The following is a 13025-nucleotide window of genomic DNA, read 5'->3' as shown; positions in this document are numbered from 1 at the left end:
CCCCGCAAGGGCTGTAATATTACTTGCAGAAATAAATACTGATATAAGTTGGATTCATCGGGAGCTTCAACCAGACTTCAACGAGGAAAACTAATGTAAATGATCGTTCATGTGCAAGGGTCCAGTTGAACAATATATAATACCAATATCCCTTTTCAATCAGGTGTCTGCAGCATAATTTACCAATAAACGTAAATTCAAGAAATTAAATAAATTAAAAAAAAATGAAATGGGGAAATATGTAACGAAGCAATGCAGGCAAATGTTAGGGATTCCCGTAATTTATTTGGTCCGATGCATTTGGTCCCAGTTAACAGTGACGCCGCTTTCCACTGCTGTCAACAATTCCAGCTTTTCCAGCCTACAAGAGGAGAGGGAAAACGGGATGGTTGTCTCAGAAACCGTGGCGAAGGAAGAGGGTGAACTGGACACCTGGGATTACAAGCATTATTTTGCCATAAACGACTGAATGGACATCATGTTTAGGTTTTAAAAAAGGACTGCGGAACTCGTTTTCTGGCGAGAAGCCCTAGAATTTTCACTTACCCGGTACTTGTAACTGGTATTAAGTGTTGGGCAGCTAGGTGCAATTTGATCTGACGTTAGTTTGGCAAAAATCTGAGATTTCATGCGAGGTCTCACTGAAACGTCAAAGTAAATAGCTTACTTTTCGACCGACTGTTCAGCACCACAAATACCGGATCGAAGTAAATTGGCTCGCTTAGTTGGACACTTCTGTGGGATCGGTGAACAATATTCGTAGGACCTCCATACTGAAAGTGGAGTTTAAATAACGGAGACTATTATTAACCCCTTTCTGGGGTCACGACGCCACCATTTCCGGGTTTGTGAGCGTTGTGAGAGTGGAGCGGGACGCAGGAGCGAGGAGCGGGGCTGTGTCGGTGTCCATACCCGGACTGATCGGGGGCAGCATGGCTGGGAAGGGGTCTGAGAAGGCGTCGCTGTTACAGAACGAACGAGTTCGATTCATCTTCTGCTTCCTTGGAGTTTTTGTGTGTTACTTTTACTATGGCATATTGCAAGAAACAATGTAAGCTATACCACGCTCATTACTTTCTTATTTCTGGTTAGGCTAATTGTTTAATGTCGCGTCAGCATATAGCTGGTGATAGCTGACTAGTGAAATGGATAACGTTATCTTTAATATATAATGCAAATAGGTTTATGAAGTATTTCAATTATCGTTGCATTAACCTCCGAATGCTTAATGATTTTTCAGTGTCATACTGCATCCCAACATATGAAATAGGCAGGGCTGTAATAACCTGCTGATATTTTAACGTTTGGATGAAACGTTGTTGAAAACTGTTCTAGGACATTTGTATCATACATGAAACTCACTGAAGCTCCAAAATCACTAGATTCTGTCTTCATGTAGTGTCCAGCAAGTCCAGTACATTGTCATATTCGTGTGAGTGCGAGTGCGAGTGCCCAAGAAACGATACCGTTCTAAAATCGTCTAATGCGGTATCCCGTTACAACAGGCTTGACAGGGTAATCGATCTCCAGAACCAACTGGTTTGTAAACGTCAACATGTACTTACTCTACTTACAGTAGAAAACTTGCACCTGCACCACTAAACCTTAAACAATAACATAAAACCAGCGTCGCATGTTACCACTGTTCATAATTGAAAGCTGGGTCTTTTGCTCAGGTAAGAAAATTCGCGCTTTGCACATGCAACAGATGTTCATATCGATGACTCAACTCTGAAAACGGTCATTAACGAGTTTTGTTTCACAGTGATCAAATGGACAGTAAGTATATTTTTATGCACAATGATTTCCAGGCGGTTGTTTAAATATTTTTAGCCTAAAGGGAGTAGGCCTAAATCACGATTTTAGCCCAACAGATTGGATATTTACATGTGTTTTGCGAAAGCCATTGACTGTTCTCTAAATCTCTGGATGCGGATAAATTTAGCACTAGGGGGAAGTACGGCGAGGGGGACGCGCGGGAGAAGTTCAGATATGCCACCACGCTCGTCTTCATTCAGTGCATCATCAATGCTGCCTTCGCCAAGTGCTGTGAGTAGATCACCTGAGCTGACCCGACACGCACTGCCGTGCATCTTTATAGACCGGTTCTCACAGGACCGTATTTCTCGTGTCTTCATTGCTGTTACCAATCAGATTGACCCGGAAATGACCTTGAATTGTCCATATATACTAATTTCCCTGTGAAGGTTGGTTATGTGGTAAAAATATGTGTCAGGATCTGGACCATGTGTCATTTTGTGCTCATTTTGATTCAATTTAGGTTATCCTGACCTTTTTTATTTAGCAGTCACTTGGTGTTAGATTATCATGCCCTTAGAAAGGCCCCAATGGGGTGATATGTGTGGCGTGGTCCATAGTGCAGTCCACTCAAGCCATATATGATTATCCCAGAGGGCTTTGCACCTTGCCATTGTTGTCTGAGCTGTGATCCCTTCTCTATCTGTTACCATGTCTGCTTTATACCCGTCTCAATAAAGCAAAAAGTAAAAAATAAAACTTTAATGCAAAAGGAGGGCAGACAGTCTGCCCCTTGTGTTATATTTATTTTCTCAGTGATATTGTATGTGATGTGGTGCTTGTCTTGTAGTGATGTGTGTGTGGTTTGTTTGCCTTGCTTCTCAGGGTTTTCCATGATATCTGTGTGTAATGTGCTTGTCCTGTAGTGATTTCTATGTGATGTGTTTGCCTTGATCCTCAGTGATTCAGTTCTTTGAGAGGCCCAAGGCGGACCACACTAGGAGCTGGCTCTACGCGGCGTGCTCGCTCTCTTACCTGGGAGCCATGGTGTCCAGCAACTCTGCCCTGCTGTATGTCAACTACCCCACTCAGGTCTGCTCCGCCTTCCCACAATGCACCTCACATCTTCCTCCCTCGTGCACCACTGCGTCCCCATGCGTCTGTGGTACTGTAGGCCACTGCGCAGCTCCGTCCTACTCTCCACTCTCTGACTGACCCCAGTCTCCTGAGCCACTCTGGTCTCTTGTACTGCACTCTATGGTGCTGGGTGGCCACGCCCACAGCGGGAGGCACGTTCTCTGGCTGAAGCCAAACACAGCACAGCTGCACCTGAGCCCTTCCACAGTCCCAGGTGTCCTTTAAGTTACATAAACTAAAAGACAAATAAGGCAGCAGGCCCTGACAGCATAGACCCAAGGGTACTCAGAGTCAGGTGAGATCATCTTTAAACCGCTGGCAGGTATTTTTAGACAGTCTTTAGAAACTGGAGAAATGCCGGACGATTGTAAGTAAGGTAATAACAATATATAAGAAAGGAGACCGTACTGATTGAGGAAAATGAGCAAAGCACTTGCAAAGCAGAGCCTAACACACAGGTGTGCTACATTAATTAAACCATATCCCAGCATGCATAGTGGATAAAAAAATCTGGACAGACCTGTTAGCCAGTAGTTATAGCAGCGTGGCTGCAAGAGGAGGCTTCAGTGAGCTGATTGTTGGGGCATGTTGGGTTCAGTCACCAAGGCAACTCGACTTCCTGATGTTTCATGGCTGGTGGTTTCTAAGGCACGGGACTCTGGGGGAATAACATCACCAGAAAAGGGGCAGGAGCTTGCGCTCCACTCAGACCGCACTGAAACGGGAGGGCGGCCGCAGCTTGAACCCGGGGTGAAAGCGGCCGGTCTCCTGAGGAAGGGTCTGGGGAGAACCGCACAGAGAGCAGGCCGCGGGGCCACCAGGCAGCGGGGAAACGTGATAAGGAAATCGCCCTTCTGCCCCCAAGCGCAAGCGTCCCGCTAACCCAGAGAACTACATTCCCCAGTGGCCCGGGGTCGACAGTGTGGGGTTCTTCTCCCAGTGCTAAAGCCCATTCCGTGAAGCATGTGTAGTCCCCAAGCGCTTAGAGGAGCGTGACACTGACGCTATCCAAATGTCACTGCCTTCTCAGTCAACAGACCTGAATCCAGGCTGGCATTTATGGGAGATTCTGGAACTGCGCCCGAGAGCTTTTTCCACTTCCGCCAACTGCGCGTGAGGCGATCGAGTTTCTCGTGGAAGTGGTGTTGCATTCCTGTCGCAGAGTTCCACGCGCTGGTAGACTGCCGCAGTGCATACAGGCCGTGCCAGCCGCACGTGTGCACACTGTTACATTACATTACGTTTGTTTGGCAGAGTCTTTCATCCAAATCGAGGTACAATGAGTGCACACCGAAGGTCATTGGAACAACTACAAATCACAGGTCTAACAATACTCATTATGTAACAGTTATTCATAGCCATGAACACATTAAGTCCAGTTCGCACAGTAAACATTACTCTCTGACCTAACCTATGTCAAGTCAAACTTGGAGGCATGACAAACTACAAAATCAAGATAATGATACAAAGTACAATAAGTGCTGGATGGAGGTGCATGTAACATGAAAGTCACTCTTAAGTGACTTTACACTGGTGTTTCAGTTTTTTTTTTTTTTGTTGCCTGCACGTTTAATGAGCATCAGTTTCTCAGATCCTTTTTCTGGAATTATAATTTAATTTTTTCTGTTATAAGTAGCAAAGGGCAGCATGTATTTGGGGAGCAGTCCTTTGTTTGCAAGGACTGCGATGTGGGCAATTAAAGGCTGAGACCGCAGGTGTGGCTCGGCAGGATGTGAGCGGGGTGGTACTGGCGGGTCTGTGGGGCGGGGCCACAGGCCTCTTCCTCCTCGTTTCCCTGGATACTAGGAGAGCTGATTTCTGAGGGTCTCGGAAGGCTGCCATTGTCCTGTGTGTACTTTATGTTGCTCACACTGCCTGCAGTATGTTTCTCATGTGTTTCGCTCATGTTTCCCACAGGTGTTGGGGAAATCCTGTAAACCGATCCCAGGTAGGTGAGCCTTGCGTACGATATTCTGCACAAGAGCACGCATGCGTACACACGTGCCCTTGCCTGACCTTACCACCACATCTGACTGCATTACTTTACTGACCATACTGAATTTTATAAACTGCAGCCCCCTGCAATATGAGCTACTGATCCCAGTCTTCTACAATATGAGCTACTGACCCCAGCCCCCTGCAATATGAGCTACTGACCCCAGCCCCCTGCAATATGAGCTACTGACCCCAGTCTTCTACAATATGAGCTACTGACCCCAGCCCCCTGCAATATGAGCTACTGACCCCAGCCCCCTGCAATATGAGCTACTGACCCAAGTCTCCTGCAGTATGAGCTACTGACCTGAGCTCCCTGCAATATGAGCTACTGACCCAAGTCTCCTGCAGTATGAGCTACTGACCTGAGCTCCCTGCAATATGAGCTACTGACCCCAGCCCCCTGCGATATGAGCTACAGACCACAGCCCCCTGCGATATGAGCTACTGACCCAAGTCTCCTGCAATATGAGCTACTGACTCCAGCTCCCTGCAATATGACCTATTGACCCCAGTCTTCTACAATATGAGCTACTGACCTGAGCTCCCTGCAATATGAGCTACTGACCCCAGTCTCCTGCTGTCAGTATCTCCTGCTGTCAGTACTGCCCCTTTCTGCTTGTCTGTGAGTCCCTGAATTCCTGCCCTTCTCCTGAATGTTTTCTTGATTCTCTTCCTGCTACTGTGTGCGCCACTAATCATGGTGTGTGTTCCACTGATGCTGGTTCCCCTGCTGTGTGTACCACTGATGCTGGTTCCCCTGCTGTGTGTTCCACTGATGCTGGTTCCCCTGCTGTGTGTTCCACTGATGCTGGTTCCCCTGCTGTGTGTTCCACTGATGCTGGTTCCCCTGCTGTGTGTTCCACTGATGCTGGTTCCCCTGCTGTGTGTTCCACTGATGCTGGTTCCCCTGCTGTGTGTTCCACTGATGCTGGTTCCCCTGCTGTGTGTTTCACTGATGCTGGTTCCCCTGCTGTGTGTTCCACTGATGCTGGTTCCCCTGCTTTGTGCACCCCTAATCGCGGTCCCCCCACCCTGCGCGCCACTGATTGCGTTCCCCCCCTTCTCCCGCAGTGATGATCCTGGGCGTGACGATCCTGCGGAAGAAGTACCCGATGGCCAAGTACCTGTGCGTGCTCCTGATCGTCAGCGGCGTGGCGCTCTTCCTGTACAAGCCCAACAAGGGCGCCGCCGCCGCCGAGGAGCACCTGTTCGGCTTCGGGGAGGCGCTGCTGGTGCGTCTCCGCCCTCCCTCCCTCCCTCCCTCCCTCCCTCCCTCGCACGCCCCCGTGTCCGAGGCGCTCTCTGCCTACCGTAACGCTGGCCTCCAGTTACAGTCAGGGCTTTTAACGCTCGCGCCTGCGTCTCCCCTCTGACAGGAAAAACTCTCCCGGGTTGTTTCTCGACGAGCGAAAATATTAGTAGTAGCGTACTGACAGGTGTGAAGTATGACGTCCGCCAATCCCCTTTGAGTTTTGACTTTCCCTAAAATAAATAGAAAAGGTCAAATGCTACGCTCTGCGCTGCTTTGTCACGTGTAGCATCTTGATCTTAGCGTCTTGACTCGAGATCGCACGGAATTTCCAAACTACAAAATTGGCTGTTCCCCCCCCAAAATCACATTTGAGATGTTGCCGAACAAGAGCACATCCGACTAGTCATCCACCTGCCACCAGGAAAAAAAATCTGGGCATCTGGGCACCTCCAGAAAATAAGCTGCACTTCAGCAGACAAAAACACGTTTGTTTCGTTTTAATATTGAATGTTAGAATGCTTTTTTTCAGAAGATGAAATTCCATTCAGCAATGTATTGTAAATGGTCACTTTGTTAAGGATAAAAGCTACATAGTGCTCAACAAGCTAGTATGCTTCTGCAGGGTAATCTGGATGGAAGATTCAGACGAGTTTAAAAAGGTTATACATTAGCTTTGAGTTGGAAGGTTTCGATGCATCGGTCTATTTGTGGCGAAATCAGGGTTGAAAATGTTCCTTACCTCCGAGTACGACATTGATGGAGAAAAGATTGAAGGTTTCGGCGAATGTTAAGCTCCTGTGGAAGTCTCAGCCGATTGTAGACAACGTCATGTTGCAACGTCGTTATGTTGTTCAGCCACGATTGACTTTAGGTTCCCAGACGTTTCCACATCGGTTCGGACTTTAAATGCAGTCGCTGACTCCTTTAGGATCCGTGTACCTCTTTTCTTTAACCGCAGGAGCTGAAGCAAGGGGTGCAATTCATTACGTTTGAAACGCACATTGCTTTTTGGATCCGCCGTCGCCGCCAGTTAAGCGCTAACAGCCTGCGAATGGAGGCTCCGATTGGTGATTGGCTAATTCGCTCGTGGGCCGTGTAGCGCCTGTAGCGTGAGACGGCCGTCTGCGCGCGGCGCCGTTTCGCTGCTGAAGGCGGTTACGCCGAAACGCTCTGATCTCTCTCAGCCTCGGCCCGAAAACGCTGAGCGCGGATGTTTTCCGGAACGTTGCCGCATTAATTCAGAACAATCGAATCGCGCCCCAGGAGCGACTGTTTTAGATTAGCCTTGAGGAAGGAAACACGGAAAGGGTTTTTTTTGTCTGTTTGCCTTCCTTGGCGGGGAAACTGTTTTCTTTCGCTATTTTCTCTGTTTTATGTAAAATAAATGTTTCATTTATATGTAAGGATTGCGCGGCACGCATATCTAATGCAAATGCATCCCAGGAGCGGGTAAATGTAACCCCAAACCATTTAGATGCCGTTACTGATGCTAGTAGAGCTGTGTGTAGGCTGAAGTAGAAAACCGGGGTGATTTTTTGGTTTTTTATAGTCGAGGTCAGCGTTTCACTTTCTGTCTGTGTCCCTGGTGGTCTGTGGTGCTGACCGTGACTGACCGTAACCGTGCTGTCGCCCAGCTGCTGTCCCTGACGCTGGACGGGCTGACGGGCGTGTCCCAGGACCACATGCGCGGCCGATACCAGACCAGCCCCAACCACATGATGCTCAACATCAACCTGTGGTCCACCCTGTGGCTGGGGATGGGTGAGTCACATGACCCTCCGGCACCACCCTTCAGGTCTCCTCTCTCTCTCTGTCCCACTCTTCACTCCTCCTGTCTGTCCTCTCTATCGATATCCCAGTTATCCTGACTCTCCCTGTTTCTCTACCCCAGTTATCCTCACTCCCTGTTTCTCTACCCCAGTTATCCTCACTCCCTGTTTCTCTACCCCAGTTATCCTCACTCCCTGTTTCTCTACCCCAGTTATCCTCACTCCCTGTTTCTCTACCCCAGTTATCCTCACTCCCTGTTTCTCTACCCCAGTTATCCTCACTCTCCCTGTTTCTCTACCCCAGTTATCCTCACTCCCTGTTTCTCTACCCCAGTTATCCTCACTCTCCCTGTTTCTCTACCCCAGTTATCCTCACTTTCTGTCTCTTTCTCCCCAGTCAGCCTGTCTTCCTGTTAGCCTAGCGCCTTAACTGGGTTTGTTTCAATCACTTATTTTCTCTCCCTGCATCACTTCCTCGTGTCCTTTCCTTAGCTTCGCCCAAATGGAGGACGTGAGTAGGAGATGCAAGGACTGCTTTCCACTCCTAAAAAAAAGACTTGCGCAAAGACCGTGCTTCGCGTACCCCCCTCCGGGAGCCTCCCCGCTCCTCCGAGGAGCGTTTAGCGGATCGGAAGACGTCCTCAAAGATGGCGGGCCTCGGTCGTACTCTGGGGTCAGACGAGGACGGGTAAAATAAGCGATTGGGAACGAGCCTCTTCAAACCCACACGCCGCTCCGCAGGGCCAGGAGCCTCTCCCCCGATTGGCCGCGGAGCCCGCCGTCACCTTCCCGGCTCTCGGCGGCGTTACTAACGCGACGCGGCACTGCCCTGCGGCTGAGGAGAAGATCGCTGTTGCCGCGGACGATAATTAGCGCTTCCATCTCCCCGAACTACCACTCGGTTTTAAACTCCGGGTTCGGCGTTAATGCGCCGGCTCGTTTCTTCCAGGAATAGCGCCGCTGAGGAAGAAAACAAGCTGCTGTTTGCGCGTGCGGCCGCTAGGGGGAGCTTGTGCTTTGCGGTGGATTCGGGCAAGGGTTGGAACTTTTTGGAGAAAACTGTCTAGAAGCGAAGAGACTTCAGATCTTAAGATAATGATCTCACTGAAAGTCTGGCACTTCAAATACGGATGCTCAGACAGCTAATTTCTTCTGCCTTCTCAAAGGTAGACAATTGAATTGAATAATTGTAAGGTAACACAAATTTACGGCACACAAACTTATTATATGTAGTACGTCATTACACTAACTTCGACTTCAGCACCTCACAATAAGACATTTTGTAAATGCCTTATTCACAGTACCATGTTTTGAATGGGAGGCTAGCCTATTCGGAATGTAGATTTTCACGTATCGATGACGTATAAAAATACATCTCGCTCAGATCTTTTCTGGAAAGTTCCCTACATGTTTTTTTTTTTTTGCCGTTGTGCCATCGGATAGAGTGATTTTCTGAGCTAAAGTAAGTTTGCTGGAGAGACAGTCGAGCTGTAAAAACTACCCTACTCTTCAGTTGTCTGGCTTTCGAAGGAGAGTTGAGCCAGTAATACACAAAGCAAAGGAGTCCAGTAGGCGCGTGCCTCTACAAGAACGACACGACACACGTCCAAACTGCAGGCCACGGGGAATACGCCTTCACGCGTACAAACGTCGGCGACTGACAAAGTGACGTACCTTGCTGACATTTAAACACGGCTTCTGGAACGCGAGTTCCGTACGTGAACGTCGGGAGTTCCGCGCCATTCTGAAAGGCGCTCTGAACGCAGACGGTTGGTTTCTCGAAGTGAGCCGTATGCATCCCCGTAAGGGCGTGCGTCCGAACAAGTTTTCGTTCGCACTCTCCCCGAAAAGACCCGTGATAGCCTGGTGAAGCGGTCGAGTGTCTGACGGTTGCCGGCGTTCGTTTAAAAACGTCTCTCTGGGTAAACGCTGGGCAGTGGCCGCCGACGCCGAAGTTCCTTCGCGGTCTTAATTCACAGAACCTGCGGCTTTACAGAGAGCTTTGTGACCGAGCGTTAAGAGGTGCGCTTGAGTTGGTTTTGTTTTTTCAAATGTGAAAGCAGTGCTGCGGTCTCGGGTTACTGTAGTTTTCCAGGCGTCCGTTTGTTTGTTCATTCGTTCGGTCATTTGTTCATTCGTTCATTTGTTTGTTCATTCGTTTGTTTAAAGACACTGCAAACACAATTAACTGAAGTCCCTTACCCAGTTGTGTGCGTTGTTCTTATGTAGAGTTAACTGAAGTGCTTCAGGTTAAATTTGAGTTGAGTTCCCTACCCACACCGACACACAGCTGGAAGCTCAGTGCTGTTCCTAATCCCGCACCCTGCTCTTCCTGTGTTTCATCCAGCAATTCTGTGGACGGGAGAATTGTGGGAGTTCCTGAGCTTCACTGACCGCTATCCGAGCATCCTCTACAACATCCTGCTCTTCGGACTCACCAGCGCCCTGGGACAGGTACGTCAGGGGGCGCTGGCCAACGTGTGTGTGTGTGTGGTTATACACTTTGTTGTACGTCGCTCTGGATAAGAGCGTCTGCCAAATGCCTGTAATGTAATGTAATGTAATGTGTGTGTGTGGGCATCTGTGTGTGAGTACTGTGTGTGTGTATGTTTGTGTGTACGCGTGTGTGCGTGCATGCATATGAGGGTGTGCGTGCGCGCGTGTATGTGTGTACGCGTGTGTGTGCGCATACATATGCATATGAGGGTGTGTGTGCGTCCGTGCGTGGGTGTGTGTGCACGAATGCATATGAAGGTGTGTGTGTGTGTGTGTGTGTGTGTGTGTGTGTGCGCGTGCGCGTGTGTGTGTGTGTGTGCGCGCGCGCGTGCACGTGCAGTCGGTTTCTCAAAGCAGACGGCGTAATCCTCTGCTGTAATTAGTGTTTGGATTAGAGAGATGCACAGGCACGCATGCAGAGTTCAGCAGCTGCTTTGAGTAAATGCTGCTCGTGTGTGTGTGTGTGTGTGTGTGTGTGTGTGTGTGTTTTTGTATCTCCAGTGTGCATGTGTGTCTCTATCTTCAGTGCGTGTGTGTATGCGTGTGTTTGCACATGCGCATGTGTGTGTCTCTATCTTCAGCGTGTGTATGCATGTATGTGTGCGTGTGCGCGGGTGTGTGTGTGTGTCTCTGTATCTCCAGCGTGCGTATGTGTGCGTGTGCGTGTGCGCGGGTGTGTGTGTGTGTCTCTGTATCTTCAGCGTGTGTATGCGTGTATGTGTGCGTGTGCGCGGGTGTGTGTGTGTGCGTGTATGTGTGCGTGTGCGCGGGTGTGTGTGTGTGTGCGTGTGCGTGTATGTGTGCGTGTGCGCGGGTGTGTGTGTGTGCGTGTATGTGTGCGTGTGCGCGGGTGTGTGTGTGTGTGTGTGTGCGTGTATGTGTGCGTGTGCGCGGGTGTGTGTGTGTGTGCGTGTGCGTGCATGTGTGCGTGTGCGCGGGTGTGTGTGTGTCTCCAGTTTGTGCCGACGGGACCGAGTGTCCGTGTCCTCTTTTCGGTTTTTCCAAAGCTCAGAGCTGCAGCAGTGATGCGTTTCTCTCTCTCCCTCCCTCCCTCCCTCCCTCTCGCTCTCTCTCTCCCCTGCTCTCTCTCTCTCTCTCATTCTCTCCTCTCGCTCTCTCTGTCTCTCTCTTCCCCCCGCTCTCTCTCTCTCAGACTTTCATCTTCATGACGGTGGTGTACTTCGGGCCGCTCACCTGCTCCATCGTCACCACGACGCGCAAGTTCTTCACCATCCTGGGCTCGGTGCTGCTCTTCGGGAACGTCATCACCTCCGTGCAGTGGGTCGGCACCGTCCTGGTCTTCCTGGGTGAGCGGCGGACGCCGGACCTGCTCCGGGCCGATCCCGTCAACAACCATAAGCCCCCTTCCCCCCCAGGTCCTCTCTGAGCTGACCCCCCCTACCCTTGTGTGTCTGTTTTCTCATTAGGTCTGGGACTGGACGCCAAGTTCGGGAAAGTGCCCAAGAAGACCACACACTGAGTCCCTGCTCCTGTGTGGGCCCCAGTCACACTACAGACAGATTGACAAACCGCCAGACAGACAGACAAGACAAGACGGACAGACAGATGCAATCCTGTCCTCATCTTTCCATTCCAGAGGAGTCACTCAACACTTCCAACCTCAACACCGGACCTCCGCACCTTGCGCAGACGCTAAGCAACGTAGCGTGTCAGCCGCTTTCCCTGCTTTCTGACTGGAAACCGCTGCAACCTCCGCCAGCTCAGTGTCCCATCAGCAGGTCACCTTGATACCTCCCTGACCAGCCAGCGTCCGCGTAAGGCAGGGGTGGGGCGAGGTTGCGCTGTTGTTTCCGCAGGTGATCCCATTGAGAAAAACGTTTCCCTTTCATCCATGCCTCAGATGAGATCCAGAACTAAAGGTTGTCACCAGCTTTGGACTTCAGCTTCCACAAGCAATTTTTGTCACTTGTTTTGTCACCCATCGAATTCTCGTCTGCTGGAGCCCTTTTGCTTCTTGAATTTTAATATCCCTTGGTTGCCGAGAAAACGTAATGGTTGGCGCGTCGCCAACTTCCGTCCTCCATCTGAAACGACAAGTGCTTGAAATTAACAGCGGGCGAATCGAACATATTACTCTATTTGTACTTGGTTTACACGTCTGTACGTACTGTAATTGTATACATGCCTCCATTCACATAGCAGGAGAGAAATGCCGGAGGAATCCAGTCTGCTAATTGAACTGAACCCTAATTATGTAGTGCGAGTTGCATTGCTATTAGCACATTGTGAACTATGTTTTGTTATTCCCTGTTATTTTCTTCTAATCTGTATCCACATTTACCCGTTGTAGTTTTAATTAAATTATTTTGTTTAGGAAATGAATTTTGAAGGACAATGAAGGGAAAAGCTGTACTGTATTCTAGCTGCCAAGTTGTTTATACATTTGATTTAGGAAAGAATAATGAAGCATCTTCTAAAATGAGCAATTTTGCCAACATCATGCGTGCCCGTCTCACTGGGATAAACACAAATTAAATGAAAGAATATTATGGACATCGCTGTGTGTGTGTTTGTTTGTGTGTGTGTGTCTGTGTGTGGGGGGGAAGAGATAATGTTACACTATCCAGTGAGGGCTGTCAAGATGAACAGAATAA

General features: G+C 49.4%; 1 protein-coding gene across 1 annotated transcript; it reads left to right on the top strand.

Annotated features, from left to right (window-relative positions):
* Window positions 1-255: 255 nt before the first annotated feature.
* On the top strand, window positions 256-12149 carry LOC135243104 (solute carrier family 35 member B1-like). Its single transcript, XM_064314643.1, has 9 exons — window positions 256-1051; window positions 1946-2049; window positions 2720-2850; window positions 4813-4843; window positions 5965-6125; window positions 7780-7906; window positions 10262-10368; window positions 11564-11717; window positions 11838-12149. Exons 1-9 carry the CDS (start codon window positions 933-935, stop codon window positions 11888-11890), a joined length of 987 nt encoding a protein of 328 aa, XP_064170713.1. The 5' UTR covers window positions 256-932; the 3' UTR covers window positions 11891-12149.
* Window positions 12150-13025: the final 876 nt, after the last annotated feature.

This window comes from Anguilla rostrata, chromosome 17 (genome assembly GCF_018555375.3).
Source record: "Anguilla rostrata isolate EN2019 chromosome 17, ASM1855537v3, whole genome shotgun sequence".
Lineage (NCBI taxonomy): Eukaryota > Metazoa > Chordata > Actinopteri > Anguilliformes > Anguillidae > Anguilla > Anguilla rostrata.
This window is presented reverse-complemented; position numbering and strand designations above follow the sequence as displayed.